Source organism: Triturus cristatus, chromosome 2_1, assembly GCF_964204655.1.
Source record: "Triturus cristatus chromosome 2_1, aTriCri1.1, whole genome shotgun sequence".
Classification (NCBI taxonomy): Eukaryota; Metazoa; Chordata; class Amphibia; order Caudata; family Salamandridae; genus Triturus; species Triturus cristatus.
The window spans coordinates 996,655,741-996,683,526 of record NC_140581.1 but is presented as its reverse complement, the minus strand read 5'-3'; the positions used below and the strand labels follow the sequence as shown (position 1 = coordinate 996,683,526).

At 47.1% G+C, this 27,786-nt stretch overlaps 1 protein-coding gene across 2 annotated transcripts in view; it reads left to right on the top strand.

The window, feature by feature from the left end:
• DENND4C (DENN domain containing 4C) overlaps window positions 1-27,786 on the top strand; it is a 1,124,311-nt gene that overhangs the window by 623,696 nt on the left and 472,829 nt on the right. For both annotated transcript variants that reach the window (XM_085634595.1, XM_085634603.1), the window contains one exon: window positions 7,188-7,394. In XM_085634595.1, coding sequence (XP_085490721.1) covers window positions 7,188-7,394 — 207 coding nt within the window. The remainder of the gene's footprint in view (window positions 1-7,187; window positions 7,395-27,786) is intronic.

Sequence of the window (27,786 nt, the reverse complement as noted above, 5' to 3'; positions counted from 1 at the left end):
AAAAGTCTGTTCGTGTATCCGTACTTGGACGATTGGCTCCTGAAAGGTCCATCCCCTCAGCAAGTAAAGAGCGACTTCCGAATATGTCTATCTCTTCTCCGCAGGCTAGGTCTGCACGTGAATATGGAGAAATCGGTTCACCGGCCTTCTCAGGTGACTCAGGTGATTCATTATCTGGGCTCCACTCTGGATACAAGCCTAGGAAGAGCGTTTCCTTCAGAACAGACACTTTCATCACTCCAACAGAAGTGCAAAACTCTTCTCCAGACAACTCGTCCAACGGTCCGGCAAGTGGCGTCTCTGCTAGGATCGATGGCTTCTTGCACATTTCTCATTCCCAACGGCAGGCTGAGAATGAGACCTTTGCAACAGGACCTAGAGGACAAGTGGGACCAAGCATTGGGTCACTGGGATGACCGAATTGTGCTTTCACAAGCAGCAAAGTCGTCCATTCTATGGTGGACTCAACCAAAGAACCTCTTAGTGGGAGTCTCCTTCCATCAACCTGTTCCGACCCAGTCCTTGGTAACGGATGCATCTGTACAAGGGTGGGGAGCGCACATGGATTGCCTACATATGCAGGGACGGTGGTCCATCAAGGAGCAATCTTACCACATAAACATGCTGGAACTGCGAGCAGTCCATCTAGCTCTGAAAGCTTTTCAGCCCTCAATCACGTCCAACTCGATCCTGATCCAAAAACACAACACGACCACCATGTATTACCTCAACAAACAGGGTGGTACGCGCTCTCGCCCGCTCTCCCTGGAAGCTCAAACGATATGGCACTGGCTTCTAGCCCGAGACCTCTCCATCACAGCGGTGCACCTTCCAGGGGAACGAAACGTGCGAGCAGACTCACTCAGTCGGCACTTCGAAGATCAGCCAGACTGGGTGCTAAACGACGAGGAAGTGGCAGAAGTTTTCCATCAGTGGGGGCAACCTTCCATAGATTTGTTTGCAGACGATCAAAACAAGAAATGCCACGCCTTCGCATCCAGGTTCCACCGTCCAGGGACGAGGGGGAATGCTCTTTTGATGGATTGGTCAGGAATATTTGCATACGCCTTTCCTCCCCTGCCTCTGATCCCGAAGGTGGTATCCAAGCTCATCGATCCAACATGTCAATGATCCTGATAGCTCCAGACTGGCCTCGTCAGTGGTGGTACCCGGATCTCTTACAGCTGTCGGTGCACCCCCACAGGAGGCTTCCTTACAGATCGGACCTACTGACCAAGATGGACGGGTAGATTCTACATCCCAACCTTCCCTCACTGAACTTGGCAGCATGGCACCCGAGGTCCTGCAATATGGGCATTTGAATTTACCGCAGGACTGTATGCATATACTAAAGGAGGCAAAGAGACCTTCCACAAGGGCGCCATACTCCTTTAAGTGGAAAAGATTCTACTTATGTTGCACTTGTAATCATTTTAATCCTACCACAGGGCAGGAGGAGGTAATTCTTCCTTACCTCCTGTACTGGCCAAATCAGGTTTAAAGTATTCCTCGATCAGAGTACACTTAGCCGCCATTACGGCCTACAGAAAGTCTCCAAACCAGCCTTCCTTTTTTCAACTACAGGTGGTCAAGGATTTCCCACAGGGGTTGAAGAAAGTGTATCTCCCTGTTCGGCCTCCTTCTCCTCCTTGGGAGTTGAATCTAGTCCTCTCTAGATTGATGGGTCCTACTTTTGAGCCTATCCATAAAGCCATGTTGCAGCATTTGACATGGAAGACCGCTTTCTTAGTCGCGATAACATCAGCGCGCAGAGTAAGTGAAATCCTAGCGCTGTCTTTCAAAGAGCCATATACTATCTTTCACCACAACAGGGTAGTGTTAAGAACACACCCTGCTTTTTTGCCAAAAGTTGTCTCTGATTTTCATGTTAATCAGTCAATTTCCCTACCGTCCTTTTTTCCCAATCCCGCTACTCCTGTGGAGAGGTCACTCCACTCCTTAGACCTTAAGAGAGTGCTCAAGTTCTATTTGGAGGGAACGAAGGACATAAGAAAATCAGAGCAATTGTTTTTAAATTATGGTTCCATGAGGACAGGCTTCCCAGCTTCCAAAAGGTCCATTTCAAGATGGATAGTGTCCTGTATAAAATTGGCCTACCAGCTGGCAAATAAACCCCTATTGTTGTCACCTAAAGCACACTCCACTGGGGGGAAAGCAGCTACAATAGATTTCTTGCATGACATTCCGATGGCAGAGATTTGCAAGGCAGCAACCTGGAGATCAGTACACATTTTCACAAGGCATTATTGTCTTGAATCCGATTCCAGGGCGGATACTCAAGTAGGCCAAGCCTCCTTGAGAAATCAGTTCAGATGATAAGATATCTGGGTTTTCAGGTTTAGTTATCTGAGCTTGATTGTTAATTGTTCTTTTCCTTTGCCCGCAGTGGAAGAGGTGAGGCTTGCTATTCTATTCTAGTGCTTATGACTATTGATGAGGATCCCCTGGAAGAGAAGGATTAGTTACTTACCTGTAATCCTAGTTCTCTTCCAGGGGTATCCTCATCAAAGTCATAAGCAACCCTCCCGCCTCCCCGGGCAAAGGAACCTTATTTTTAAGGAATTGTCAACTCTTTGTGTCATGGCTTTGTGTCACCGCAGAGACCAACTGACCTAACTGTCCCCCCTGAGGCATGATGGGAAGCTAGGGTTCATGGCTGCCTTAAAGGCACGGTGCCAGTCTATTTCTATGTTGCTATGAGTTAGCTTTCCAGCCTTTCTAGGCTGTAGTTTTCTGCAATGCAGCCTGTGAGCTGTCAATGCTTTCAGTCCTATCTGAGGGATTGTGCTAAATGCTAAGCAGTAAAACAATTTTCAAACATGCTTTGCTGTTGTTTTTCCCTGGTTTTTTCATATATTGTTTATAATATACAGGGGAGTCCTTACAGCATTTTTCAGCTCTGGTTATGAAAGGCTGCATTTGGTTTTTTATTATATACATATATATAAGTATATATATGTGGAGATACATATATGTTTGTCACATATATGATTGTGTTTCTGGGGTCCCGCGCATGGGCGGGAATATTCTAGTGCTTATGACTTTGAGGATACCCCTGGAAGAGAACTAGGATTACAGGTAAGTAACTAATCCATCCTGCCCAATCCTGGTTACGAATCAACGACCTCTGCTGGGGTTGAGTCTTGTGGTGCGGCGCTCGCTGGCCCCATTGTCATTCTTGACACTTCTACTGATCCGGATCAGCTTAGTCCGACGCCCACTCCAGCGCTGACCAGATCCAGACCTTCTTGGATAGAGACAGTTCCTCCCTTTACTTGTAGGTCCTGTGAAGACAGTCATTGGAGGGGAAATGAGGATCCCTATTGTTATCCTGACCCCTTGAGAAACCCTTGGGCGAGAGTAACTGGTATGACGCGCTGAATGATGCCAGTGGCCTGGATACCTACCAAACAGTGGCCTCCTCTCTCCTCCCTGTGTGCTACTTTTTGGTACTGAAGGATGGAGGCCTCCATTCAGTGCCAGAGCTACATCCTCTCAACAACTTTCTAAAAAAAAAAGGAAAAATTTAAAATGCTTATTCAGACTCCGGTCCGGTCTGCCCCAGAGACTGGCTGTTAGCCCTGGACTTGCAGGATGAATGCTTCCATATTTTTGTTCTGCCGGCCCATAGAAGTTACCTGGAGTTCATGGTGGGTCAGGAGAATTTCCAGTTGGTTACGCTGCCCTTTGGCCTTACCAGCGCCCCTCAGGTGTTCACAAAAGGGAAAGCTGTGGTTGTGGCCCATCTGCGGAGGTTAGGGGTTCCAGTCTTCCCTCTACTTCGACAACTGGCAGTTGAATGCGGGCTTGTCCCAGGCAGTTGTTGCCCACCTTCTGACTACGATGGGCTTCCTGCATTTGCTGAGGCTCTCTATTACATGCCAAAGTCTCATCTGCTCCCTTTCAGAATATTCCTTTCATCTGAATCGTTCTAGAGACAGTGTAGTTCCATACCTACCTTCCATGGCGGTAAGTCTAGGATATTCATGATATGATTTAGATGTTTCAGCCTCTATCCTGGATGTTGATAGGACTGACTCGGAGACTGCTAGGTTACTTCACAACTTGGCAGCTGCAACAGAAGGATTAAGACTGATGCTTGGGAATGTTCAGTATCAAACGGGCAGCAGCGTTTTGAATCATCTAAAGTTTGAGTGAAGTTTTATTGATATTCAAGTACAGGGCATTACAGTAGTTGAGTCTAGAGGTAATTAATGCAATGATTACTGTATTTCTATGTTCCACAGGAATAAAGAAAAGATTTTTCTTCAAAATGTGAAAAATGAAAAAGCAAGTATTAACCTGAGTATCAAAAGTGAGTACTTTATCAAAGATAACTCCAAGATTTTTAACAGCGGCTACAGGTAGGGGGCCGCAAGATACTGGCCACCACAGCTCTTAATAAACCGAATGCTAAGGCCCTAACACGAGGATCTCAGTCTTCTCCGAATTAATTTTCAGCCAGGTTTTTTTCATTCCGGTCCCAATGTTCAGCAAGCAGAGTTTAAAATGTTCTGCCACTGAAATCATATTGTCCGATACAGAGACAATTATCTGAGTATCTTCCACATATGATAACACCTGGAAGCCAAATGACCTCACCAGAGTTGCCAGTGATGCCACATAAAAATTAAACAAATCGGGCTGAGCGAAGATCCCTGCGGGACCCCGCATGGTAGGCTGAAGGGCTCAGCCATAAAATCCCCACAACTGACCGTCTGAGTCCTATTAGTTAGAAAAGAACTCTGTAAATCCAGTGCTGCATCTCTCATCCCTGCTTGCCACAAACGTGCCAGGCGGGAGGGGAACACTGTAAAATGCTGCCAACATATCAAGCATGATCAGGATGGCTGTGCCACCCTCGTCCACCTGGCAATGAATGTTGTGTGCCGTAGCAACTTGGGACGATTCCATGCTATGCTCTCTACGGAAACCTCTGGGCAGCCTGATTACAAATGCCAAAGAAAAGCTTTAATTTCTGTATAGAATATGGGAGGAAAGGTAGACAAAATGGTCCCTGGTTCCTTAACCAAGGAACCTCCACATCCTTGCCATGAGAAAAGTCATCCTCATCTTCCTTAAAATCAGAGACTATATATTTTTTTTAAAGTCTTTAAAATAATCTGCAATCCTATTACAAAAGCCTTGTGTATTCTGCAAGAATTGCAGGGTTGGGGTGGGGTGGCGTTGGCTGGAGCTGCTTCACAAGTTTAAACAGTTCATTAGGGGTATGCCTTCCCGCTAATACCTTTTTTGCCCTGAGCGCTGAAGAAAATCAGGATGGACTGGGCATATGTCACCCTTGTGACTCCGGATTTGGCATGAGAGTATGGTACCCGAATTCCTGATCCATGAGCATTTGTCCTCCAATCAGTCTCCTCCTTCGGAAGGATCTCCTGTTGCAGCAACAGGGCATGGTTCTGCACCCAAATGTGCATGCTCTCCGACTTCATGTGTGGAAATTGAGCAGAGGCAGTTGAGTTTTTGATCTGCCTCCCTTAGTATAAGATGTTATTCTGGCAGACAGGCATCCCTCAACAGAAACGATATACGCCTGCTGATGGGACAAGATTGTGGCTTGGTGTGCTGCAATATAAATGTATCTTCTTTCTGCAGCCTTGTCTGAAGTTCGATTGCTTGTGTTATCGCTCACACAGCAAGGTCTTGTCTTGGGACCAGTTAAGAGGGTACCTTTTTTTCCATCTCTTCTTTTTTGTAGTTGTCAGACTAACCTTCCCTGTTCAAGTCACCCCTTGTGATATGGTTTCTGAAAGGTCTCCAGCACTTGTTTCCCCTACACCATTCATTAAGCCTCAGTGGGACCTTAGTTTAGTCCTTAAGTTACTAATGTGTTCTCCCTCAGACTCCTCACTATAAAAACTCTTTTTGGTGTCCATCACATATGCCAGGACGGTCAGCAAACTGCAAGTGCAGTATGTCCACCCTCCATATAACACCTCCTTCCCAGTCAAGCTGGTTTTGCGTATGCATACTTTGTTTATGCCAAAGGTGGTATTGCCCTTCAAGCTTGGCCAAAGCATCACTCTGTCAACTTTTTTTGCTCTGCCTCACCTGTTCAAGGAAGAGGAGAAGCTCCACTGCCTAGATCTGAAAAGAACGTTCTCGTTGTACATTAGTCCTTCCGAAGACATTCGGTTGGATGATCACCTTTGTATTGTGCTTGCTGGAGCAAAGAAAGGCAAAGCTGTGCACAAGATATCTCTCTCCAGATGGATTTTTACTCTGCATTAAGATCTGCTTCGCTTTGGCTATGAAGCAACCCCACTGAGGGTTTGCGGGCTCATTTCGCCAGAGCCGAGGCTGTGACCACTGCATTAACTTGCATAGTTCCAGTCCTGAATATCTGTCAGGTAGCGACATGAACTTCACTGCACACATTCCCAGCGCCTTCAGATCCTAACGGGTGACTAGCCTCGCTCTATAGGAACCCTAATTGATTGATTGACGTTCGCCAAACACCACTGCCTAGACAGCCCAGTCCGGCGTGATGGACATTTCGCCAGTTCAGTCCTCCAGGACTTTTTTTTTAATCAGTTCTCCGACCCACCTTCAGGGAGATATTGCTTGGGTATCTATTCTAAAGTAAGCCATCTGTAGCTGAATTCTCTATTAGAGGAACAAGTAACTTACCTATGGTAACACCTTATCTGGTAGAGACTCTTATCTAGCTGCTGATATCTTACCGGCCCTCCCATCCTTCCTGTTCTACGAACTGTGATTTACATCAATCGAAAGAGGTCCTTGAGGATCTCACTCCTGCACACTGGTCACCACACCTCATTTTGACTCCGTGCTTTTGACGTGGAAAATAATCACAAAACTAAGATCAGCGCGCTGGGGCAACACCTTTATAGGGCATGGCGCATGTCATTTCCAGTGTGGATGACTCTGATGCGGAGCCGATTGATGCCACCTACTGGCATTTAGAGGTACTACTCAAAAACGTCCAGATCCAGTCTGACGCTTGGGCAGTATTCTAAGGTAAGGAGTTTGCAGATAGTAACCTGTTCATTTACAGTAAATATGTATCCCTGAATAAAAATGTCTTGAGGAAGCATTCATTTATTTTTTGAATAACTTGCTTCATCATATCTATAATTAACTTTATGCATTCGCTTAATTTGTATTTTTACTTTTACATACAGGAGATCAAAACAGCTCAGAAAATAGCTAGAAGATATTACACAAACCCACCAATGTGGGCAAAGTGCCTGTTTAGCCACTGTTATAGTCTGTGGTTCATTTGCTTACCTGCTTATGTAAAGGTTTCACAACCCAAGAATAAGGCACTGCAGAAGGCATACGATGTACTTGTTAACATGAGGAAAACGGAAGTGGAACCACTTGATGAGGCAAGTATTTATAACTGTACAGTGCATGTTAATTCTGTATAGGGAATGGTTTGTGTTGTGCATAAGATAATGCAATTGAGAACCAGGCTGTTGATCAAAAGGCACAAATGCAGTCCTACCTTAATCCAAAAGACCATTTTAAAGTGATTACACTTTTCCTGCTTTGTTTTGCCCTTATTCATTGAGTCAATGCACGGGAATGTATATGTTTTCAATTATCTTTGCTTGACTATGTAGAAATATAACTTTGAGTTTCACTGGCTTAGTATTTTTATGTGTGTCCCTTTGAATGTATGCACAGTGCTCCCCTCTTTGCCTTCTTAAAATACCTTGAGCTTTACATCTAAGGTAGGTTTCCACTTGTGGTTTCTTAAATTCTAATTTTTCTCTTTTTGTTCTCTTAACTATTTGTTCTGTATAATTGATTAGTTTCTGCCTAATGTGTGTTTTTTAGTTTATGCTCTTTTTTTTTGCAAACTTTTTATTAAAGTTAATAATGCAACAATACAGATCTGCATATGGTATTATACAGTCTCAATGTTATTTCTTTACAGTCAGCTGTTACACATTTCCGCCTTAATACACATTCAAGTCCATACCTTTACACGTCTTCACCTGAGTCACTATCATCTGGGGGGGAGCAAATATTCCCTCTGTACACGTTCCACTTTCCCCACACCTTAGCCCATTTGCGAGGGCATTTCCTATGTATAAATGTGGCCTTCTCTGCAACCATGACCATATCCATGTCCCTACTCCATTGCGTTTTTGTTGGTAATGTCCCCACTCCCCATTTTTGCGCTATGTTCCGCTTGGCTATTATCATGCCAGTCGTGGCCCAGAGGCGTTCAGGGTGTGTAAGATCTGTCGTGCCCCATATATTAAGGATACAACACTGGGACTAAAGTGGAACCTGTTTCTCTGTGACGTCCGTTATTGCTCTTACCACTCCTTCCCAGTATGGCGCAGGTTTGGGGCATTTCCATATGGTGTGATAATAGGTACCTATGTAGCTGCAGAGGCGCAGACCGCTTGGGTCAGGGGCCCTTCCCATCTTGTGTAATGCCGTCTGTGTGTAATATGTCCTGTGTAATTTTTTACACTGCACCAGTCGTAGTCTGGAGGAGATTGCTACTTCTTTCGGCGAGGCTATCGCATCGCGCCAGTCAGGATCGTCCATATCTCCAACGTCAGACTGCCAAAGTTCCCTAAGTCGAGCAAGTGGGGTCCGGTCGATTGTTAATGAGTTTATGCTTTTGATTCTTCATCCAGAAACTGTTTGCTTGTAGCATTGTTGCATAATTGTTCTCTGGCATCGTGGAATAAAGTTAACTTTCAAATAACATGATATGGTAAGCTGAGGGCCTGGTTTCACCTTCTCATCTTAAGTATGAGCCTACGTCCCCATAATGATTAATTTGTTTGGCTCAGGAACCAGGTCTGACAAAGATATCCACGTGCCATGGCGTCATTTTACCGTCATATATACAGTGTTGAGGAATTTGCATTTCTGATCTTTGATATGGGGGTGCACATTTCTGACCAGAAGAGCCCAAGCTAGAACAACTTCAAGAAAACCTCTAAAAGTGGTTTCATTGGCACAATAACACCCTTAAACTAATGAGATAAAAACTCCAACCAAGGGCAAGTAACAAATTGGTTTGGCCTGCAATGATAAATAGAATTGGTATTTTATAGCCCAACTGGAAAAATACTGCAGTTTTATAAGACAAGATGCCATATGCATTTGAGGCCATTATAGGGCAATACGAAGGATGAAAAAAACGAAATACATGGTAGGATGAAAAAAAAACCGAAACATTTGGAACACATGGTTATGCTGCCAGTCAAGCGACGAGCTTTTCAAAATTTACAAGATCATCCGATAAGAGATGGCTTATTTTTACACCGAAGACTTTCTGTTCTCAGATAACAAAATTTCAGTGGTCCAAGAACTTATCAGTCTGAGTGGAGCTGTCACCCTACCAACCCATCGGCCTCTCCCAGCTCAACTTAGATTCTTCACTCTTTTAAACCTATGAGACAATTTCAAGTGCTTAAGTCAGTGTTGGTATAAAAGCATCAAGCTTTTTAAATGCTCCTTGCTTAGCCACATTCATCAAGATCCATATTTCAACACTACCCCAGTCATCTCCGAGACTATCAACTCTCAGAAAAAGCATTCAGACATACATTTATAATCTGGCTTTAGTAGGTTGCAGTGCCAGACCCAACGTTGCTCACCAACTGCTACACACTATTTAGCCTGCTCTATCTCAACATTATTGTGTAACTGACACTACTAGAAACATTAATGGAATCTGTCATGCAAAAATGTCACTGGCACAGTAACTAGTACTGAAGTGCATACTAAAGAGGATATGCTAGAAGTTATAGATGTTAACATTCTCAATCTCCTGGGGCATCTTACCTTCTCCATAACATTTCTTGCAGTCAGCCATGCAATCCTTTAAAAAAAAAAGTTGGAACTTTAGGTGGAGATTATAGGGCCAATGGTAGTCAACAAGTCAGTATTTGCAACCTCCATGTTATCAGCTGTAAAGGTGTTTTGTGGTGTTCACCACACAATTTGTTGTCTCTCTTCCTGTTTAAAGTATAGCTATGACCCTTTGAACAGTGACTCTTGCAACCCAAGATCCATGTTAAAATGTTTGATAATGTTAAGTCCATAACTGGCTGAAGAAAGGATGAGCAACCTACAGAAACATCACTAAGTGTTTTGAGCACATTTTTTGGGGATGGCCAGATCAGAGTTTCATACCCCTATGCTGAAAGATTTACCCAGCAATAAAACAACCCTTGTCGGCCCTACCAAATATGCACCTAATCTCAGTCAGCAGGTCCTACATAAAGCTCATGAGCTCTGTTAGTGAGGTAGAGTTAAGATATGTTTCGGTCATTTCGAATAGCTTTAAATATACCATCTGCCAATATGCCAAACTCATTGTGCGGGACCAAATTAGTGTCGAAAATCTGCCGTGGGGTTTTGATATCTGGCACAGCTGAGAGCCACATGTAACTCAAATGACTTTGTCGCGTTGGTGTGCAGCACACCTCGTGGAGGAATTTAAAGTGTAGCAAGTGGTGTTGGCTGTCCATGGAGTTGTCTTTATTTTTGGAGCAACAGAACTGCTGTTGCTTGTCATCTAGGGGAAAGCCCAAGTCTTCCTCCCATCTACTCCTACTCCTCTCAGTAGTTTGTGTTTTATTCTCCAATATTGCAGCATGCAGATGGGAAACCATTTGTCTGTCTCTGTTTAGAGGGGTGATCAGGTGGCTCGGGGATCTCATTGCTTGAGGCCTAATGGGATGAAGTTTGTTAAATGCCTGCATGCTGTGCTTTGATTGGAAGTACAAAATATTGTCTTCCGGTGTTATCACTCCCAGCTACTTAAATTGAGGTAGCATTAGGAATGTGTTTACTCCCATGCATTCCAAGTGGGACCATTTCTTGTGTTTCATCGACAGTAATATACATGGGTTATTTGCCAGATGCAGGGCTTGTAAATATAGGGGAGCCATCCCAGGTATTTTTGCTATGTGGTACCATGCCCAGTTAGTGCAGTCCACTGTATGACATAACCTAAATAGTAGGTCTTGGCAAAATCTAGCCAATATCTTAACTCCCTCTCAGTCACTAGTTGATTGGTGTGATTCCAGGTGAGAACAGCAGAAAGCAAATGGTGGCTGAGTGACATAGTGGTTTCAGACATGGAAATATATTACTATCTGCCTTGATCATAGGGGAGCTTACGTATGTCTAAACCATCTGGGGCGCCTACCTGCCAAGAGCATCTTTTTCAATGGGATTCAAAGTATTTTAAAGGAACCTTTGACAAGGCGGATCAGGATATTGGTGAATAGGTATAGGAGCTTGGGATGTATTACCATTTTAATGAGGGGTAGTCGGTTGACGATGGACAATCTTATTGTGGAACACGGAAATAGTTTGGCCATAGTTGGCGCTATGTACCACCACTAGGCCACGTGCATGTATATACTAGCATAGTCCACTAGTTTTTCCTTTATTGTATTGGGTACTCCCTGTTGAGTTTGTGTTCCTACTGGTCAGTGCAAACATTTTAGATTTTTGAGGACTGCGAGTCAAAAATGTTTTGACTCAACTCTGGGACATAAAAGTGAATATTATCCTCATACAAGGACTCGCGTGTTGCAGCTACCTAGTTGCAGGTCTCTGCTAAATAGTGTTCCTTCTAAGGATGCCATTTGTTTCAGTGCTTTGGCATATGATAACATATAGTGGGCACTCCAGGTTTCTGTAAGTAATCTTTATCTGTAAACAATTTTGATAAATCTGAGACTGCTCCATTTTTCTTTGAAATTTTATCTTGGTTGTGCCATCTATAATATGAGCTTTTCTGATCACTCCATCTGGGATGTCTCTCTCATCCAAATCTTATGAATCTACGATTTTTCCCTCTCATTTCCTATTTTCTGTAGCAAACTCTCCCCTACCATTCAGTCTGTAAAGCCCACACTCAGATGTTAGGCCTTCAGATCATTTCTATGCACCTGAACTTGCCTTCAATCAAGTTTCTGCTTTCATTTAGTATGACTTTTTGGGTTGTATTACAAGAGAAAAGATAAATCCCTTTCCAATTGCACAAAAAGGTTTAGGACCTGGTAAGTAATGAGCAAATATAAATGGACCAATGATGGAAAGACAATTCGATTTCTCTTCTTTACAGCACCATACAGATCCTCTGGGAAACTGCAAGGCACTAAGTGGGTCTTGCCCTATGCTGCCCAGTGAGATCAACCCATGCCTCAAGAAATTTCCCAAAATTATCTAATAGTCTAGCCAAAATTAAAACTATCATGCATCCTAAGTTATTATATTCCAGCTTATCGTGGTAAATACATGATGCACTGTAGGGAATCCACCTTTTCTGTGTGATCACTCCAATTTCTTTGCCTTTTGCTGGACCCTATACCCCTGCTGGATTTAGAGCTCTGTGCACTTTATACCAGTTAACCAGCAGTAAAGTGCCTGTGCCCCTCTTTAGAAATGGTCACATTTGCATACTCCTAATTTAGTATATGTAGCATGCCTAGAAGTCCCTTGCATAAAATGTACCAGAGAGCCTGAGAGTTAAATACCAGTAGTGTAGTATTATTATGTCATCCACTTTAGTAGCAGTGCTTTTATGGCTTGGGGTCTATCACTGTAGCCTGACTGTAAGAGTGCAAAATATGCACTGTGATCTGTCAAAATAAACTCTTTTTGCAAATTAAAAAGCTTTCTTTTAAAAACGTTGTCACCCCTTGTAGCCCAGAAGGCAGGATGCTTGGATTTTAGAAGTAGGACATGTAGACATTTACTGTTAACATGTCCTTACAGTGATTAGCACCCATAATCTATTTCACTGTGGCAGGCCTAGCTGTCTTGTATGGAAAATCAGAGTCCAAATTAAAATACTAATATTGTATCTCAGGAATGGTACCAGCTAGAAAAATAATTAAACCACTATTTTCTAATAGTTATTACAAATCTAATTCAATGGTGAAGTTGAGGTTTTAATAAATATTAAGGAAAAGTAACTTTTAGGAAGGCAGCTTTTCCCTGCCTAAAGTTCCTGAAGGCTAATTTGCATTGTCTTTCTAGTTTCTCCCAGCTAGTAATTTGCCTTAAATAGGTAAGAAATACTTCCCAGAAGCAAACAATAGGCTGACCTGAGTGGGCTGAGATGACTGCTCTGAACCTCATAGAACATGCAGGAGGGGGACTATGGATTTTCTTTTTGCCATTACTGTCATGCAGTTTCCACTAATCAGTAGGAACTGCATGGTCTTTGTGGTTGACAAAAACTTAGGATGGTGCCAGACTACTTCCATTGACCCCCGCTGGATATGTTGTCCCATGGACCAGCTAGCTCACAGTGCCAACGTTAGCCACCCTGAATCTAGACAGGGAGCAAACAGTTTTTGCAACTACTGAATATGACAACCCTGTTCCCTCAAACTGTAGTGACAGACCTATGACTTTTTGCTCAGTCACTCATGCTCTCATTCGCTCAGAGAAATATATAAAGAATGCGCGAAGGTATGTTTTTCAATATTTATTGTATCTTAGTAATTCTTGTATAGAAAATATGTGCTGCAATGATTAATAGATAGGTTATAATGAGTGTCAAAACAATTATTAAAACTAAGAGTTCCACCATCTTGTTGTGTCAGCTTATATATGCTTTCATATACAGTATTATAACAATCTAGCATATTCCTACAATGTAAACCCTAACCTACGTGCTTACTGTGTGACTGTATTGTCTGCCAAGAAACCTCCTTCTGGATGATATAACCCCTTTACCTGGTGGGTAAGAATGCAGGACCCCGTCTTGGTCACAAACTGGACACTCCTCATGGAGATGTCAGTCAGCTGCCAGGCGAAAGCTTCAGAATTAAAATGAGCAACAAATAAGAATAAAATGAAGCTATAGGGGCAAACATTAGCATGGCCAGAGACATTTTTGGAGAATGCCAAAGTATAGGAAATGCTAAATTAATATGTAATCCTAGAGATAAATCTATATCTGTTATAGCTTGACTTCCTTATGTTCACTGTGGTAGTGCCAGTAAATATTTGAATTCCTCATAAGATTATGTAAAAGATTTGAGCTCAAGCACAGACGTAGAAATTGCATGCAATCATGGGCCATTGGACCTTATGGCTTTACTAATGATGCATTGGAAAATGACCAACAGGTGTAGGCCTCTCCCTGCTACCACTGTACAAAGCTATTAAAATAGCTATTTACATGAAAGGAATGATGTAAATTGCGCAAGTGAAGTTAATGAAAAGGGGCATCCCGGAATTTGGTATTTTGTTGCATTCAGCAGCAAGACATGGACATCTGTAGAGACTAATAAAAATTTGGAGGGAGGCTTTAGGATCACCAGTGTCAAAAGGGTAGGCCAGGGCATACAATGGCACCCCTGAAATGTGCCACTTTTAGTGTGCAACGTTGGTGAGAAACTCCCAGTATGTACGACATTCAGTCATGCGCAGCGTGGATTGGGGCACAAACTCAACTGCACAAGGAAGGTGGGGGTGAGATTGGGCCTGGTCTGGTTTGCAGTTGATGTGCAAGGGTTTTCCCTTTGAAGTTGGTCTTTCTGCTGTCCGTAACAGTGTCTCCTCTAACTGTATTCTTAAATAAAAGCAAATGTATAGAAAAGGGAGTCCTTGCCTCCGGCCATGACCTTGACCATGTCTGCAAATATGACAAATTTGCTGGTGTTTGGTGGGTACAAAGAAACTTTTAAATGACAGCTATCCAGCCATTGGTTCTGTGGTTTAATGTGATAAGGCATTCCACTTGTGTAAGCGGTTATATAGCAGCTTCTTTAATCAGTGGCTGGAGCACGAAGTGTCGAGTCTGCTGGTAGCAAAATCTTTTCTGTTCTGGAAGATTGTATGTTTCCTGATGTATTTTCATTGACAAAAGGTTCTATTACTATGACGTAGAGCAGGGGAGACAGGGGCAGTACTGTTGTGTACCTCTCTGCTAAAACAGGGTGTCTGAGAATGTACCGTCTATCAGTCCCCGAGCCCTAGGTGCCCGGTAGGCTGCCATAATTTGTGCAAAGGTCATCTCCCCTATACCAAAGCGGTGCAGTACTGCGTTTATGAATCACCAGTCTACTCTGTCGAAGGCTTGTTCAGCATCAAGTGCCATAAGAAACCCCTTTCAGCATTTTCCATTTGGCCTTCTGGAAGATGTGGGCTAAGTGACGTATTTTGGCAAAGGTCGGTCTCCCTGTCACAAAACCAGGCTGATCTTCATGAATTAGGGAAGTACAGGGGTCAGACGTATGGCCAGTATCTTCAAGCATATATTTATATCAAGGTTCAAGAGCGGGATTGGCAGGTAGGCCAAGCACTTCATGTATGTCTTCCTCGGTGTAGGAATTACTTCTATTGTGGCATCCTCCTTTGTTGGTCTCACTTTGTTGGTGGTCAGAAAAGTGTTTAATATATCCTAGAGGACCGGTGTTAATTTGTGTGGCTAATAAGCAATAGAAACAAAATATATATAAATAATTTATATACTATTATGTATTTTATAAAGCTGCCCGGGGTGCCATTATAGGTGCTAGGGGACTCGCAAATAGTGATTCATAGCAAGCCTCAGGGTGTCTTGCGTTGGATTCCTAAATCTGATTTAGGATATGTGAATCTGAAGAAACAAAATAAACATTTTAAAGAAGAGGCCAGTTCAAAGACCTACCTCTAGGGGACAACTCTTGCACAGCTGCAACTGCAAACCAGACCAGGCCCACTATCGACACTCTTCCTTGCGTAGTTGAGTTGGTGCCCCAATACACACTGGGCATGACCGAATGTCGTACATACTGGAAGTTTCTCGCCAACGTTGCATACTAGAAGTGGCACATTTCATGGGTGCCATTATATGCCCTGGCCTACCCTTTTGACACAGGTGATCCTAAATCTTCCTTCCAAATATGTATTAGTCTCTACAGATGCCCATGTCTTGCTGTTGAACTTGACACAAATTACCACATTCCGGGATGCCCCTTTTTATTAACTTCACATGTGCAAGCTACTTCATTCCATGCAAATAGCTATTTCAATAGCAGGTTTGTACAGTGGTATCAGGGAGAGGCCTACACCTGTTAGTCATTTTCCAGTTTATCATTAACAGCCATAAGGCCTAATGGCCCATGATTACCTGCACCTGGTATGTCTGTGCTTGTGCTCAATTCTTGTACATATTCTCATGAGGAATTCAAATATTTACTGGTACCACCAAAGTGAACATGAGGAGGTCAAGCTTTAACCAATGTAGATTTATATCTAGGATTACATATTAACTTAGCATTTTCCATACTTTGGCCTTCTCCAGAAGTTTTTCACGCCATGCTAGTGTTTGCCTCGATAGCTTCAGTTTATTCATATTTGTTGCTCAATTAAATATTGTCGATCGGTGGTTCTGTGTTTGCATACTTCATCCTCATAACTAGTAGCAATGTCTCTGTGCACAGGTTTTGTCATTAGTTCCATTCATTCATCTCGCATCAGAATTTTCATGCAGTGTGCCAGTAATCCTTCTGTACTCAAGAGCATGCGGCAGAAAGTCGATGATAACCTTGAAAGATTTCCGTAGAGCAGGGTGTCAACTTACTAATTAGGGGGGGCGTGGCCGAGCCGAGCCGCAAGATGGCCGCCGTTTAACGGGGCTCTGCCGGCCGAACACATCATCCGTCAACCCATCCGTGTTTGCCTCATTGCCCGGGCAGCCAGAGCGGTTGGAACGTGGTGTTGACGTCCTGGGGACCTGGCGGCAGTTTCCGCGGAGGAAATCGGTGCAGTATTGCAGCCGCGCTGGCCCTGCGCTGTGCTGCCGGAAACCCCGCGAGCCGAGGGTCGGCTATCGCTGCAGCGCGAGTCCCCGGCTTGGGCCCTCGCTCGGACACGTGGGGAGACCAGGCGGAGAGGACCTGCGGCGCTGCTGAGATCGGGGCCCGTGGGGCCGGTGAGCCGCATCGGGAGCCTGGGGAGATTGCGTGCGGACCGCTCCTGGAAGTAATTCGAGACCCGAGGACACCACGATGACTCCGGTGGGTCCTGAGCGCTGCGGAGCCGCCTGCTAGTGCTGCCGCGGCTGGCGCCGCCGCCGCGGTGTGGACCGCGCTCCGGGGAGCCTGAGTGATCGGCGCTGGCCTGGCTGCTGGAGGAGGTCGCCTGTTCTTCGCTCTCCCGGCCCTGTTTGGGGTTGGGGCTGTTGCCTACTGCTGCCGGAGGAACACTCGCGACAGGCCTGGTGTCGACGCGGCCGGATATAGGTGTACCACTGAGGGCGGCACTCTCCTTGTACCTTGCGCCCAAGTGGAGTTGGCGCACGCCACTGGACAGGGAGACTTGGCGACCCGGCTGTAGGGCTGGGCGAGGGTGATGGGCCGCTCCCTCTAATACCTTGAGTCGACGTATCTGCCTGTCCACGCAGCGGCCCCGAGCCGCGCTCTCCGTGAGGTGGGGCTGGCCTAGTCCTTCTCTGTCGGCGCGGTGGGCCGATCGTCGCGGCCGCTGGCCTGGGAATTGCAAGGGGAGACCTCCCGAGGAAGCGGCACTTGACTGCGAGGTGTGTTTGCCTGTGATCGCCCCCAACATCGGATCCCCCTGGCTGATCTCCCCTGCGGGATCATGGGCAAGCCGGACAATAAACAGCCGCGGCTACAGTTCGAGCGAAAATCCGCCCGTAACGTGGAAATGGGGCCGGCATCGCAGACAGTGGTCCCTGAGACACAGATGGAGCCCTCACAAGAAGACGACATAAAGGGTATGTTCCGTGAACTAAAGGGCTGTTTGAGGGAAATTGACTCCAAACTTGACACAATGGCACAGCGAATGGAGGGCCTGTCGCGCACAGTCGATCAACATGGGGAACGGCTAACGGCGGCTGAGACGCGTATTGCGGACTGCGAGGAAGGCCTGGGGGAAACCCGGGAACGTTTGCTGCACATGGACAAAGTCTTGGATGTAATACGTGGGCGCAATGAGGATTTGGAAGCCCGCTCTCGCAGAAACAACGTGCGCATTCTCGGAATTGCGGAGTCCACAAATATCGGCAACATGGAGCAATTTGTGGAAGGCATGTTCCGCGATTTATTTGGGGCAGAACTGTCGGCAATGTTCTTGATTGAGCGTGCACATCGAACACTTGGTCCTCGCCCGGTGCCTGGGGCACCACCGAGACCGATCCTGGCTCGCGTTCTCAATTACCGTGACCGAGACACTATACTACGGCTATCCCGGGAAAAGGGAGCCCTCACTTTCCAGAACATGGCCATTTCCCTATATCCCGATTTCACACAGGCGGTGCAGGCAGCGAGGCGCGAATTCATACCTGCCAAAAAACTCTTTCAAAAAGTGGGGACCAAATATGCCATGTTGTACCCTGCCAAGTTAAAAATTCACCACAAAGGGAAGCAGCTGATCTTCACGGAGGCGAAGGAGGCGCTGAAATTTGCCAGGAGAGCGGAGCGAACGACTGGGGAACAGCGCGCAAGTCGTGCGACCTCCCCGGTGGACCAGCTGAGCGACGTGGAATGAACTGCCGGACTTTTCTGTGACCCCTGTTATACTACTGTGCAGCATGGCGTCAGGTCAATCTGCGGATGAGTACCCATAACTTACTTGAATGTTTATATCTTGCTGCCTGTGGTGGGTGGTGACGGTAGAACAGACTAGCTGCATCTGGGATCCCACAGACTCATGTTTGGACATAGATTCCACGGGTGACACCGTTAATACTGAGGGTGATGCATAAGTCGTTGCCTGTTGTGTATGATCTGCTTGGGGCTTTGGTAGGTGGAATGTTCGGCCACCCTATTGTTCACCGATGGGGGAGTGTGCAGGTAACCCCACGCCCTCGAAGGGATGATTCCCGTGAAACTGACTTCTTTATGGGTTAAATTGGGGAGGGGTAAGGCATCTCAACCTAATTGGGGGGTTGGAGTGGGAGGTTGGGTGGGGGGGACTGTTTTGTTTGTTGTTATTAACCTGCAGAAATGTCATACACTTTTGATGGACGACTCGGTGTTGCCTCTACACATCCACGCTCTCTTGCTAAGTGTCGGGACTGGTACACTGGATACCCGGCTGCTCGCCCTGCCCCTAGCCCCGCACATTGGCACACTGCTGCGTAGGGACTATTATCCACTGCTCCATTGACCGAGTTACGCTGTCTGACTTGGAACATACGTGGTCTTAATGACCATCGCAAGATTAGGTTGACGCATGCGCACTTGGCCAGACACCACATCGACATATGTCTTCTACAAGAGACCCACCTGTTACAGAACGCGGGAGACCGACTGCGACATGCTAGGTGGGGTGAGGTACACACGTCTGGATGCTCCAGTTACTCTCGTGGGGTGGCCACCTTAATACGCAAAGGGTTACCATGGCAAACCTTTAAAGTAACTGCCGACTCGGAGGGCAGATATTTAATCATACTGGGGAAATTGTTCCATAAACAGATAATCCTAATTAACACTTACGGTCCCAACACGGATGACCCGGATTTTTTCCGGACAGTCTGGCTAAAGGCACAATCCCTTGGCGCGGGGGAGTACATATGGGGAGGGGACTTCAATGCCGTACTCTCGCTGGAAAATGACAGGGAAGGTGCGGCGCGCACGCATCATCCGCAAACAGCAAATCTTCTTCGAGGTCTAATGGAAGAATATAACCTGTTGGACTCGTGGAGAATCCTGCACCCCGGCGAGCGTGAGGGCACATGCTTCACCCCACACAGAAAGGCGTGGTCTAGATTAGATTTTTGGCTAACAACTCCACATATTCAAGCCTGGACGTCTGACGTGCAACACAGAGCGCGTACTCTATCGGACCACTGTCCGGTTGAACTGGTGCTACGGGTCCCCAAACCATACATCGCCCCATTCACGTGGCAGCTACCTGCGCAGGCCCTGCTAGATCCGGTATTCCGCGAGGAGGTACACCAACATATACTTGATTACTTTGAACTCAACACAAACTCAGTGGCGTCGGTTGGCACCCTATGGGACGCGTTCAAGGTGGTAATCCGGGGCCATTGCATTGCGGGACAGGCTAGAGTGCTGAAGTCCATTAGAAATACACTCCAGAGACTGGAGGACCGCTTACATAATCTAGAAGTACAATATAGCTCGCACCCCTCAGCGGCCACTTTAGCGGAAACACGCGCCGCCCTAACGGAATACCAGGCGGAGGCGGACAGGGAGCTTAAATTTCTACACAGACACGCAACGGCGCGCAGATATGGCGAAGGGGATCGCCCGGGTAGAACATTGGCCCGGCTGCTGCGCTCGCAAAGAGGTTCCTCTTACATTCCTTCTATAGAAACGGCGCAGGGCGACACCGTGCACTCCCCTCCAGAGATACTGGATACGTTCAGGTCCTTCTATAAAAAGTTATACCGCTCCAGGGGTGGGACTGACGCGGCAGACGTTGCTGATTACTTAGACACGGTTCAGTTGATCTGGTTTAATGCGCATCAACAAGGTTATTTCGATCGCCCCTTTGACATTGACGATGTGAAGGAGGCGTTGGGGTCCTTGGCCCCTGGCAAGGCGCCTGGACCGGACGGTCTTCCGGCACAGTTCTACAAGGAATACGCTGACATCCTCGCCCCCCGGCTGCTGGCTGTATACGATGAGGCGGCTGAGTCTAGGATACTCCCCGCGTCCATGAGAGAGGCCCTCATTATTGCCCTCTTAAAACCCGAGAAGGCCGCCCAGAGCTGTGACTCTTATCGGCCGTTGTCCCTTATAAATACAGACGCAAAGATATTTGCGAAAATGCTCGCTTTGCGATTACAACCGGTGATGCCACTAATGATCCGCCCAGATCAATCGGGGTTCGTGCCGGGCCGTTCCACGACCCACAACTTACGGACCCTGTTCGGAGTGTTACACTACTTGGCTCCTCATGTCAAGGCCGCAGTGGTACTATTGGACGCCACGAAAGCGTTCGATTCCCTGGAATGGGCGTTTCTGTTCACTCTGCTGCAGCGAATGGGAGTAAGCGTCGCGTTCATCCGATATATTCGCCTGCTCTATACCAACATCACTGCCCGTGTGAGGGTGAACGGGCTGGTCTCCGAGCCCTTTGGCATCGGTAGGGGCACGAGACAGGGTTGCCCTCTGTCGCCCCTACTATTCGCGATTGCAACCGAGCCCTTGGCAGCCCGGATCAGGCAACATCATGCGAACAGGGGAATTGGATTTTCATCCCGTGCGCTGACCATTTCACTGTACGCGGATGACATCACCCTTTATGTGACTGACCCGCAGGTTAACCTCTCCCCAATGACGAGTGAACTGATGAGGTATGGTCTGCTTTCAGGGGTGACTATTAATTGGGAGAAGTCGGTCCTCCTGCCCTTAACGGAGGCGACATCCCGCTTCACGCCGGATTGCCCGCTGAAGTGGGCGGACGGGCCGGTGCGTTACCTGGGCGTATGGGTTAGCACGGACATGCAGGAACTGTGGACGGAGAACTACGGGAGGGCTGTGCAGTGGATAGAGGAAAGGGTAGGCCGATGGAAACACCTGCCCCTGTCCCTGGCGGGTAAGATAGCTGTGACCAAAATGGTCATACTGCCCAAGCTCCTCTACCTCTTTGTTAATATCCCCCTCCCCTTGCCTAAACACTTCTTGAACAAGATACGATCGCTCATGATCGAACTGGTGTGGGGGGGTAGACAGCCGAGGGTAGCATGGGAGACGCTCACCCTCCCACAAAGACAGGGAGGTATGGCGGCGCCAGACTTCGCGCTGTATGCGTATTGTGCGCAGGCGCAATTCCTGCACTATTGGGTACACCCCACGCCGTATCAGCCACATGTGGCGATAGAGGCGGACATGGTTGGCCCGCTCCCGCTCCGCACTGCCCTATATGCACCACACAAGAGCAGGCGGAACGAAATCGATACGGTGCGTGCGCTTCAGTGGGCCTGGGACGGACTGCGCCGCCGGGCCAAGTTAGATCTTCTCTATACGTCGGCAATCCCTCTGCGCGGGAACCCCATGTGGCCCCCGCTACAGAGCATGAAAACGGGAGAACGCGCAGCGTCTCGGGGTCTCCATACGGCGGGAGACGTCTTTCCTGATGGTGTCTTCATCACGTTACCGCAGATGTGCGCTGCGGAGGCCCCGACGGCGCTAGACGCCCTGCTTCATCACCAGCTTCGCCACACATGTAGAGCACTGTTCCCGACATTCCCGGAGCCGCCGCCCAGTCTGATGGCTCTGGAAAATGTCCTGAAGGTGGAATCGGGGCGCAAGCTGATTTCTCGTCTATATAGCCGCATGCAAAGCGATCATCCGGTGGTGACCCCGGCGGCGCGCGATCTGTGGAGCGCTGCGTTGGGAACTGAAATTCTCGATGCCCACTGGGACCTATGCTGCAGAATGCTTGAGACATTATCCCCTAACTACAGACTCCGGCTTATCCATTTCAAGTACATACATATGATATATCGCACCCCACGCAGACTTCATCGTATTGGCTTACGAGACACGGACAATTGTTGGAAATGCACTGCGCGTGGCGCTGACTTCTTGCATATGGCGTGGGAGTGTCCCATGATCGCCCCCTTTTGGGAAGAGGTGCTGCGGCTGGTGTGTCTCATTACGGAGCTTCCGATTCCATGTACCCCTCAGACTGCACTGCTGGGGATCCTACATATGGTCAAGCCTAAACATCGCCGACTGCCGGCCATGCTCCTCCTACTTGCTAAGCGCCAGGTTGCGATACACTGGGGGGCTACCACAACGCCTACTATCAGGGAGTGGCTTAAGAGTGCTGTATACTGCCAGACGCAGCTCACCCTCTTCTGGGAGCTCCTGCCACCACGCACGCGCCCGCGGGACATATGGGGCCCTTTCTCACAGTGGTTGCTTCAAACACCGCTCGATCCGTTGTAGGGCGCTGACCCTCGAGCCGGATGACCGGGGGGAGACAGATGCCGAGATTGCTGAGGGGTTGCAGCGGCTGACGCTGAAGATGTGGGAGATGTTGGGGGTGTATTGGGGGCTGAGACGAGGGGAGATTCTGCTCTTGTGTCTCGCTCTGGCACTATTGTGTGGATACCTATTGGCATTATGGACATCGTTGTATATGGAGGTGACTGTCTCGTCTATACTGGATTCTATACATTCTGCAGTGTATTGTGTTTGTACTGTTGTTAAAATGCAAATAAAAAGAAATTAAAAAAAAAAAAAACTTACTAATTAGGACTCCTCTCTCCTATTAGACTGTTCAGTCAACAATACAGTAAGTTTCATTGCTACAATAGGTCAGCTTTCTCCAGACTGTGTCTTCCACTGCATCAAATGCTTCCTGTTTGTTAGTAGGAAAGGTTTCAGCAGAGGATGACCACCGGGATAAACCTCTTTATCTTCTCTAACCTCTGCAACATCAGCACCACTGTGAAGTCTTTAAATTCCCAGCTGTACAGCGCTCCAGTTTGTGAGGATCTGAGTTATGGAGCTGTATTTTGTTTTGGGGTGGGGGGTGTTATGTAGCGCGAATTAGACCATAAGGTATCAGAGCACGTTACATGAAGATACTAAAATATTGGAATTGGAGCACCTTGACCAGTTAGTCCTTCAAATATTTGAGGGCTCCCTCCCTTTTTGTGGAATGATATGCTATTCTCCTTATGTTCATCTACCTTCCACTCAGAAGCTTCTTCATGAGCAAAGCTCTTGCAGCGCTACAGAAGTTAGTAGTAGAAATAATACGGTTTTCAGTGGGGCAAAGAATGCACTTGAACTATTTCTGTTCTCCAACAAAAATGGATGCCTTAGCCCCGGTACCACCCTCTGTTTCTCAAATCTTACCAAAGAGAAAAATCACACACATTATAGTTAAGACAAATGGATTATTTAATGTAAGAGTTTAATTAAGGAATAACAATGCAGGTCATTGGCTTTTGCATTTTTTTTTTTTTAACCTAATGCTTTGGGGCGTGGCCAGGCAAGATGGCCAGGTGGTCGTAATTCACCCTGGCTCCGGGACCATGGGCTGTAAATCGGGCTGACCTGTAGTCATTTCATCGCCAAATGTGAGCGGATGGCGAGGAGACCTATGTGGAGCAGGCGGCGGCGGTTGTGGAGGCAGAGTGACGACTGCATTAAGGCTGCTTTTAAACATTACAGCGCGAGGCGCGGAGCGGTTGTTACACAAAATGGCGGCAGCGCCCAGGATCTAAATTCCTGCCTCCCGCAGCAGCCGCCGTGTCTCCTGATCGTAGATGTGGTCATCGCCCGATTAACAAAAGTGGCAGAGGAGAGTTGCGGTGAGATCTGGCAATTGTGGCGGAAGCGGGAGGCGGTGTGATTGAGCGGCTGTGTGTGCCTGCCTGGGGCCGTGTGACCGCCGCCAGCAACAGGAAAATCGGACTCCCAGCACGAGCGACCCCCTACATTTAAGAGGTCAGCTTGAGGGACAGCAATTGGCCAAATGAAACGAGGGGGCCCGAGAAAATAGTGGGGGCAACCAATTGGGCTTGCCTTATTCAAATATGGCACCCAGAAGAGACATGCCTGACCATAATATGGCACCCTCCATGCACCACAGCAGCATGCAGGACTTAGCCTAACTGCCAATTTGAAACTCTATTGGACTCTGTATATAGGATTATTGGGAGAGGAGGGCCAGCGTCGAGCAGGATCTTTAAGGTCAACACCCCCTGGTGGAAAGATTGGATGCCTGCCTTGGTCCTCGCAGGTGCTGCACTTAGACCTCAGAGCTGGAAAAGGGTACACGCTTATCCCTGTTTGCTGAAGTAGGAACTTCCTCCAGAGCGTGAAAAGGCGACTGCAGAAGGGAACAACGCAGGAGAGGTGACACGATTAAAAAGTGCAGGCTTCTCCACACGCGGAGGGAAGAGGAGAAGGAGTTGCTCATATGCCACCGAAGAAAGCCTCTGCTAAGTTTTCCAGCTACGTCACTACTTCAGACAAGAAAATATCAGAGGATCGTGCTGACCATGTCACAGCCATGGCGCTTACCAAAGAAGATCTCATTGCGTCCCTTAGGGACTTCAAGGCTGAGCTCCATGCAGATATTAAGGTAGATATCAGATCCTCCATGGACCAACTGAAAGCTGACCTCTCGGAACAGATGGATTTGGATTCGGTGGGCACACGAGTGCTAGACATCGAGGCGCAAACGCAACATCTTGATAAAAGAATGTCGGCATCTCAGGATAAGATACAGGAGCTACACACCCAGCTACAGTCAGCGCTGGTAAAGACCAAGGACATCGAAAATAGTGCACGAAGACTCAACATTAGAATTAAGGACCTGGAGGAGGGGGTGGAGGGTCCTGATCTAGAAGCATTTTTGGAGGGTCTCTTAGCAGAAATACTAGGGGCGAACCAAATGAAGATCAAGATCGAGCGAGCGCATCGAGTCGGACCCCAGCCTGGGGGAGACCGATGTCTCGGTCGTGACATCCTGGTGAATCTCCACTCATTCAAAGTGAAGGAGGCCATCTTACAGGCAGCCCGGAAAAAGGACGAGATCTCATTTCAGGGCTTTCGCTGTAACCTCCATCAGGATTTGGTGCCCCAGACTCTTCTACAGCGGCAGCAATTTCGACCTCTCACCATGAAACTAAGAGCAGACAAAATTAAATACAGATGGACTTATCCTTTTGGTCTGGCTTTTGAATTCAATAACAAAACAAAGCACGTCACGGAGCTTGAGGAAGGTCTGAGGCTTGTTGGGCTTCCTCCGGGGCCACAGGATCGCATGGGAGACCCTGCTAATGAGAACGGAACCAATAAACTCTCTCAATGGAACGTGGAACATGAGTTCGAGGGGCCGTCACTCCAAGGACTAGAAGTATCCAATTTGAATCTCCTGGTGGTAATGCTTGACGAGGGGATTCATAAACTCTGGGAAGAATGGAGCCTTCTCCTAGGGATCAATGTGTTGCCAGGTTCCACTTTTGACATTCCTGCAATCACCTACACTTGAACTCTACAGCTATGCAAGATGCGTTGGCGATGGATTCTGGTTTCGAGGAACAGCCGGGGCCCGGACCTGGACCGGACACCCTATATCATTGGCCCTATTTTTCAGGACTCTATAGCTGTGGGAGCACGAGCTGCCCGGCGCATGTTTTGGGTATTTCCTTTAGTTAAAAATTGGGGAAGGGGGGGGGTTGTGGAGGACAGATTCTGGTCTCTTGGGGTCAATGATCGCTCATGTTAGCGGGCTTACAATGCATTTTCAATCTTTGAGGAAGCTATGCTCAGTTCTTTGGTAGTAAAATTTGAAGGGATGGTGATGTTGTGGCTTCAGGTCCAATTTATTGTGGGGGGGGGGGGGGGATCACGCTGGGATTGTCGATTACATGAGCTTCTTGGAACGTAAAGGGCTTAAATTCACCCCTCAAGCGTCAAAAAGTTTGGCAATAGCTCTTGGACCACTCTTTTGAGGTGGTGGCCCTACAGGAAACACACCTAAAGAGGGAGGAGGAGCTATGGTTGCCCCACAAAAGCTATGCTTTATTCTACAGATCCTCAGCAGTTATGAAACATAGCGGGGTGGCGTTGCTGTTTCACAATTCTTCCAAATTTCAGCCTGAAGCCATAAAATCAGATAAGGTGGGGACGATTATTATGGTTAAGTGGTTTCTCAGGGGAAGGCTGTGTAAGTTTGTTTCGGCATATCCACCTAACACAGGTCAACAGGAGTTGTTGTCCTCCTTGCTCAATATGTTGGGAGGGTTTGTTGAGGGGCCGACAATACTGATGGGGGACTTTAACCTCACGTGGCATGCAGATTTGGATAGCACCCACCCTCACAGAGCGCCCACAGGCAGTTTCCCCAAATCAATAAAACACTCCATACACGCTATGGGACTATTAGATGCATGGCGGCAAGTACACCCTGATGCCAAAGATTACTCCTTATTTTCCCATGTCCATCAAACATATTCGAGATTAGATCTTTATAAGCCAAGGGTTATTGGGGTCCCTTCAAGATGCAAAAATACTGCTGATCTCTATCTCTGATGACAGCTTGGTTGCGATTAGTTTAAACTGGGAAAAGGGATCCACCAAGATGGTACTTTTTAGTTTCCCTGATGAGAGACAAGCTAATGCGTGAGGAATTGCGGGGGTGATTTTGGAATTCTTTCGCATAAACCAACCTCAGGATTCTTCTCACCTAACTAATTGGGACGCCTTTAAGGCGGTTATAAGGGGGAAATGTATGGAGCTTAACTCAGCCCTGAATAAACAAGGAGCTAAGGAGAGAAAGGCTCTGGAGGCGGAATTAAAGGCCGCTGAGAAGGAGCATAAGTAAAACCCTTCACGCCCGTTGCAGCGCAAACTTAGTGCCTTAAAGAGGAAGGTAAAAGCCGTCTATGCCAGCAGAGCGGAGTTCACCATTTTACGAATGCGCCATGTCTCTTACGCACAGGGTAATAAGATAGGCTCCCATCTCGCACGACAATTACAGGAAAAAAGGGAAAGGAATATATAGGGGGAATATTGGATTCAGGGGGTACTCTAAAGAATGCTGATGCGGACAAGGCAAAAAATTGTGGGGACTTCTATAAAGAACTATACACTAGGGAATATCTAGATGAAGCCGCGCAGCACCGCTACTTACAATCGCTTAGGCTTCCACAGGTTCTCCAGGCTTGTAATGAACATCTTAATGCCCCCATTGCGGAGGAGGAGGAGGAGGTGGGTAAGGCGATTGTGGCACTTAAACCTAATAAATGCCCGGGGCCAGATGGCCAACTTTTATAAAACGTTTGCATCAGACATCACCTCACAGCTTACAAAAGTATTCAGT